Source organism: Mytilus galloprovincialis, chromosome 4 (assembly GCF_965363235.1).
Source record: "Mytilus galloprovincialis chromosome 4, xbMytGall1.hap1.1, whole genome shotgun sequence".
In the NCBI taxonomy this organism is placed as follows: domain Eukaryota; kingdom Metazoa; phylum Mollusca; class Bivalvia; order Mytilida; family Mytilidae; genus Mytilus; species Mytilus galloprovincialis.
This window is the reverse complement of record NC_134841.1, coordinates 101,209,462-101,215,989: the sequence shown is the minus strand read 5'-3', so window position 1 is coordinate 101,215,989 and position 6,528 is coordinate 101,209,462. Positions and strand designations below refer to the sequence as shown.

The 6,528-nt window shown below is 30.8% G+C and overlaps 1 protein-coding gene across 2 annotated transcripts; it reads right to left on the bottom strand.

The window, feature by feature from the left end:
* Window positions 1–601: 601 nt before the first annotated feature.
* Window positions 602–6,232, bottom strand: LOC143070883 (M-phase inducer phosphatase 1-A-like). Of its 2 annotated transcripts, XM_076244993.1 has the most exons (8): window positions 6,130–6,232; window positions 4,600–4,724; window positions 3,580–3,699; window positions 3,270–3,386; window positions 2,737–2,829; window positions 1,971–2,080; window positions 1,290–1,407; window positions 602–744 (listed from the first exon to the last, which is right to left on the bottom strand). In XM_076244993.1, exons 2-8 carry the CDS (start codon window positions 4,702–4,704, stop codon window positions 604–606), a joined length of 804 nt encoding a protein of 267 aa, XP_076101108.1. In that variant the 5' UTR covers window positions 4,705–4,724; window positions 6,130–6,232; the 3' UTR covers window positions 602–603. The 2 variants fall into 2 exon arrangements, 1 of the variants encoding a protein (XP_076101108.1); XR_012976754.1 differs by lacking the exon at window positions 1,971–2,080 and having other exon boundaries at window positions 630–744.
* Window positions 6,233–6,528: the final 296 nt, after the last annotated feature.

Below are 6,528 nucleotides of genomic sequence, written 5' to 3'. Positions count from 1 at the left end.
TTCAATCTTGTAGTTGTAATTTAACTTGGAATTGCTTAAAAGAGGGGCAAAAGATACCAGAGGGATGGTCAAACCCATAGATCGAAAATAAACTGACAATGCCATGGCTAAAAAAAAAAAAAACAGACAAGCTTTTTTTTTTATATATATAGATTAGACCGTTGGTTTTCCCGTTTGAATGGTTTCATACTAGTAATTTTGTGGCCCTTTAAAGCTTGTTGTTCGGTGTGAGCCAAGGCTCCGTGATGAAGGCCGTAGATTGACCCATAATGGTTTACTTTTTTTTAAATTGTTATTTGGATGGAGAGTTGTCTCATTGGCACTCACACCACATCTTCCTATATCTAAGGATTGGTACACGAGACACAACATAGAAAACTAAAGACTAAGCAACACGAACCCCACCTGCTTAAGTACTAGACATAGGCCAAGTTATGAAAAGGATTTTTCAATGAAAACACACAAACACAGTATGATTTGGTTTTAAATTATTATTATAAAGAAATATATGCACTATTATTACATAGCATTAATTTGTATATAAATATCTATAACGAAACAGACTATGTCTAATATATAACAATTATTAACAATTCAATCAATTCAATCGAACAAACGGACAGGCTTCTTTGGTTTACTCTTCTGACCAACAGACCATGACTTGGACTTTACACGGAAGTGACGTAGATCGGAGGCATGGCTCTTATCAAGCATTGGCAGGTAGCCCTCCGGAGTACATAGTTCCTGCAAAAAAAGGAGAATATATAATGCATGTTGTAAACAAAAAAAGTTTCAAATAATTGTTTAGATTAAGTACGCAAGACTTCCGGAGCTTATACAATACATATTCAGTGCTCAATCAGTGCAAAATTTCAACTTGGCTCACAATTGTTTTAACTTTTTTTAAATCAAAGCCATCTTCGTAATTCAAATATCTAGACATATCTTCTAGGAGATCAAAAAGTAAAGAGCGTTTATTTTCTTTGACTTCTGGACAATCTTTACTCGGGAACCAGTTTGGCATTATATAGTTCATAATTCCTCTAATTCTCATTATCCGTTTGTGAATTGCCAGTCCAAAACATTTCAAGACTGACCGGAGAACTCATTGCCAATGATACAATTTTCCACAAGAGACCAAAATGACACAGAAATTAACAACTATAGGTCACCGTACGGCCTTCAACAATGAGCACCCATATCGCATAATCAGATTATTTAATTAAATTAAAGTATACGTTTAAGGTTTTTCAAAAATTATATTCAAAACTGCATGTATATCAACTTACTGGGTATGTCTGATAGAATGATTTGTAACCGTCTTGTAGAAGGTATATCTCAGGGTAAAACAGATGAGGGTAGTTATCACCGTTGGTCTCTCGGTCTTTCTGTCGAAGATTGCGGCACCTATAAAGAAAGAAAAAAGACAATTTATAAAAGAGAGTTACAATTTGAAAACAAATGTTACATGAAATATAAAAAGTTAGTAACTACATTGTAATAAAAAAATATCATATTTTGGACCAAAAAAAAAAGACAAACCTCTGAATGTTATAACCAACGGAGATGTTACCAAAAAGTGATGGCTATTGGATTTTTTATAATTTCGTGGGCTTAAAGAAAGTTTGTTTAGCAATGAGATTATTGGTGGGAAATCCGGAAACTTATTATTCAAACTCACTCAGAATTAATTAATGTCCTATCCATATCAATACATCGACAAAAACTTTAGTGATAAGAAATGCTTCTTTTGGGGAAATACTTTATTTTCCAAATAGATAGTTTAACTAGCTGTAAGAGGTGAATTAAGATTGTTTTTAAAGTTTTCAAAGGAATAAGAAAACAAAAGATTTATGTTGCAGGGTTGTTATTAGTTGCTGGTCAATTCAAAGCGTTACAATTAAGTAGCAAGTACATTCATAAATACTACATAAACAAGTCTACGTGTATAAATTGTAAATGGTACTTACATAGCTGGACCTCTTTCAATGGAAAATTCACAATGAAAGATCAACACTGAAGGCGATGTGCTGGTAAACAGACGGCCGAGGTCTTCTGGCTTAAACATGTTGTCTGCATTCTAAAATGTTAATTTGTCATTTTACGACATAGCACAAGAATAGGAACAACTCATACATACAATACAAATACAGCAGGCTTTTATTTATATCATTTGAAGAAAGCGTTAATGGGTGTTAATAGAGTTTTGATAGTTGTTGAAAGTCTATGTTAAAATTAATTAAAAAAAAAGAAAAAAAAAAGTTTCGGAGCGTTTTAGAATTTGACATATTCAATAGACATTTGTTTATTTATTCTAGGAGACAATATGTTGATCTCTAGCTGTCCCTTGAGTTTTATTCTCGTTTTTACTTGATGTCTCATTGAGCAATATCCACATCTTTCTTTTTTATACGTGGCGGATCCAGGGGAAGGGATTATGAATTCATATCATGTAATTTTATTCTTTTATTCACAATATATTTATAGTCTTTTGCTCTGATCCTGACCAATGCCAATATACATTTACATGAACACTGTGATTTATTGTTGTAATTACCAATTATGTCAATAAAATGTATCTGATTTTATGCCATTTATAGGCCCTGTATTTGGGAAATTAGATATTCGATTCTATTCTATTCTATATGCATGTTCACTTTTTGTAAGAACTTCTTACGATATTTCTTCCTGAACAAGGAAACTATATGGATACATATTACAAATATAAAAACTTACTGTTATATGTCCACCTTGAAACTCGTACGGATATCTGCAGTCAATTATGGAGTAGTTACCAATGTTGTGTGAACCTCTAATGACGTCGGCTAGCTGTTACAGAAATACAGTAAATTATTATTTAGGTTATATGTGCCAGGTCATTAAAACTTGACAAAACATTAAATTCATCTTTAGATCTGTAACTTTTCCATTTATTATAATAGAAAATGATTAGACCGTTGGTTTTCCCGTTTGAATGGTTTTACGCTAGTAATTTTGGGGCCCTTTATAGCTTGTTGTTCGGTGTGAGCCAAGGCTCCGTGTTGAAGGCCGTACTTTAACCTATAGTCGTTTACTTTTTAAATTGTTATTTGTATGGAGAGTTGTCTCATTGGCACTCACACCACATCTTCCTATATCTCGTTATGTTTAATCGATAAATTCAATGATTGCTAGTTGATCAATTTCCAGTGGCAAATATGTCAAAAAAACTGATTCCCAAATTATGGTTTAATTATTAAAACTATTTAAAATAATTTATTTATAGTTACCGTATCTGCTGAAATACATTTGAGGTCATGGCGGGAATCAAACACTGTAGGCAGACGACAGTTTCTGGAACCGTCTCCAATCATGTCACCATCTGCTATAGGTTCAGTAGCTAGGGTCTACAATGTAAAAAAATGCATTTACTATCATGTATTATTAGCTCTTAAAAAATATAATTCAATTGAAGTAAACTTAAAATTTGGTGAAAAATAATGCAGCCCCAAAACAATTCGGTCTTAAAAATCTATGCTGCTATATTCATTCTACAAATAGTGTAAATTAAAGGTGAAGTTACTTAGTAACGATACCTACCTCCGATCTAGCTGCTTTAAGATCATGGCTCTGTTTGCTGTAGGTACCACTTTCTGGAGAGAACCTCCTCTGACGCTTCTGTGATTTGTCTGCTGGCTTGGCTGGTGAAATGGCGCCATCCTAATAGAAAATAAAAGGATATTATCATATTAAGTATTATAGCGAAAACTTCAAGCATATGTAAATAGGTCATTGTTTTAAATTTTAAATCTGAAACTCATTAATTTTCTCGTAAGAGGGTTTTTCAACTGAAAAACCGTATATTTCATTCAGTCAGGGCGCTTAAATGTCTCTGTCCTCTAAATCTCCAAGGTCTTCAAGTACTTGTATTTGTCATTTTCATTTTTATTAGATGGTATTATTAAAGTTAGTTGTTTCATTGACACTTTCTTTCGTTTATGTAATATTTGCTTTTTTTATTCACTTTATCAAAAACAATTAAGCAAGCAAGTTGAGTTTAACGTATTGATACTTGGTTGGTATGTTGTGATATTATTTTCAATGTTACGAAGTAAAGTCATATGTGGAAACATAGATTTTTCTAGTAAATCTGAAGACAAAACAATTCTCATTTTATCTTTTTATGGTAATATGAACTTGATTCCTTTTTATGGTAATATGAACTTGATTCCTTTTTATGGTAATATGAACTTGATTCCTTTTTATGGTAATATGAACTTGATTCTACATTACGAATTGCAATTTTTTGTACATAAATTAGGCCGCTAGTTTTCTCTTTTGAATTGTTAAAACATTTATCATATCGGAGCCTTTTATAGCTGACTATGCGTTATGGGCTTTGCTCATTGTTGAAGGCGGTACGATGACCTATAATTGGTAATTTATGTGTCGTTTGATTTCTTTTAGAGAGTTGTCTCATTGGCAAACATACCATATCTTTTTTTTCTATATTTGTTTAGTTTTCCTGTGAATTTCAAAAAAAAAAAAAAAATCAGACTACGTTTAAGTCGGTGTTTTACTATCCTGAGAACATGCAATATTAGTATGATAATCACTTACATTTCTGAAATCAAAGTCCATCCCAAGACCAGAATCATCATCATCAAATAAGGCTGCCATCATGTCGTCACACTTTTGGAAGAAACTGTCGCGTGGAAGATCCATAATGGCTGAATATAAAGAACCTATTGAAAAATACAAAATACATGTTTATATATATGTAAATTACAAAAATACTATAAGACTTTGAAACGTGTAGCAAGTTCTATTAAGTTAAATCTATCTTTTTTTGCAATTCTTTTTAGGGATCTTGATTCTTCTTTGTTTTCGTTCTTTTTTAATATCGTCTAAATTCGAGTTGCATCTTACATAAAAAAAAAAAAAAAAGTTGGCGACAATTCGATAGATAACAAATTAATGTACCGCTTTTATCAGGCTCTTGGAATAGAATACTATCTGGGACCAGAAACGTATATTTCTCAGCCCTCTGCGTGGTCAATAAAATTAAAGAGTGTTATTTATCAAAATTATTTGATAATTGTATCATGTTGATTTTGAATCACTAATTTACTTTATGAATAAATTTATTAAACCTTATTACGGCAACTTCAAATTTAAAGGGAACGAAGGAAAAAAACGAAGCTGTTTCTATGGTTTATCACAGTTGGACAATATCTCTGAACCTTACTCTTTTATGATAATTTCGGCAGTTTATAATTATGATGCTTTTCTTTTATATAAAACTAAAACTTAACATATTTACGACACGATTATAATTATTTTTTTGTTCCATATTGCCACTTTGAATAATAGAACCAGATTTTGTAACATTACAACCTCAAAATCTGAAATAGAAAATTCGGCTACCTACATATCAATTATGTTTTCAAGTTATTGATTTTCCCACAATCATTTTAGATTCAAAGATTATTTTGACTTAAGAGCGTGCGAAAAATGCAGTTCTCGAACAATGCAAGGGTTAAAAGAGGACTTACATATATAAATAGAATTGAATATATAAAAATATCTTTCCTGTTTCAGAAAAAAACGGTATAAAAAAAAATTGGGACTTTTTCATAATTTAATTACTTAATGCAAGTCAATTAATTTCTACATTATGATAGTATTATTTTTATCCTGTTGCTGTATTTTCCTTCTTTTTATGTTAGCAGTAAAAAATAAGAGATACGAGTGCAAAACATTTCAAAATGTTAAAAACTTCAATTTATTTGTTTGAATAAAATACAATCTCTTTAAAACTTATTTAGATAATGCGAATATTATTTTGGTTATTATCTTCAAGTATTTTGTTCAAGTTTCAATGTGTATAACAGTTCTATATATACATTATTTAAAAAAAAAACATATGAAAGATTGATAAACAAATACAAAAATGTTTTAATAATAACAGAGACATATAATACGTATCATATGTCTCTGATAATAATTAAAACAAAAATATTTAAAAATCTATAATTCAGTTATGGAAATTAAAAAAAAATCTGTTTCTGTCAATATAAAGGGGACACGTTAAACTCTTAATGAAGAGAAAAGACAACAGAAAATGATCAAAATGGAAAAAAAACTCACCTGAAGGAATATACTAGGATGTTGATTGTCGAATACCTGAAACACGTATGTAAATAAAACAAAGGTGAAATCGGTTTTAAATAAGGGACAGGAAATAACTACATCCGACCAATAAAAACTGTTTACATGACAATCAACAGAACCTGGGACCTCCGTCTGAATACCCCAAGCTAACATACACCTGGCAGACCCAAATAACATACTCCTGACAAACCCAAGCTAATACCCCAAGCGCGGCACTTTGTCATCTTTTCACAAAATATAATTTTGAAATACAAAATAAAATAAAAAACATATGTTTAGTTTCCTTTTCAAAAGACCAATAAAAATATAAATTAATAATGATGAGAGTAATCAATATTGTAACTAAATTATTTTTTAAGCAAAAATATTTTTTTT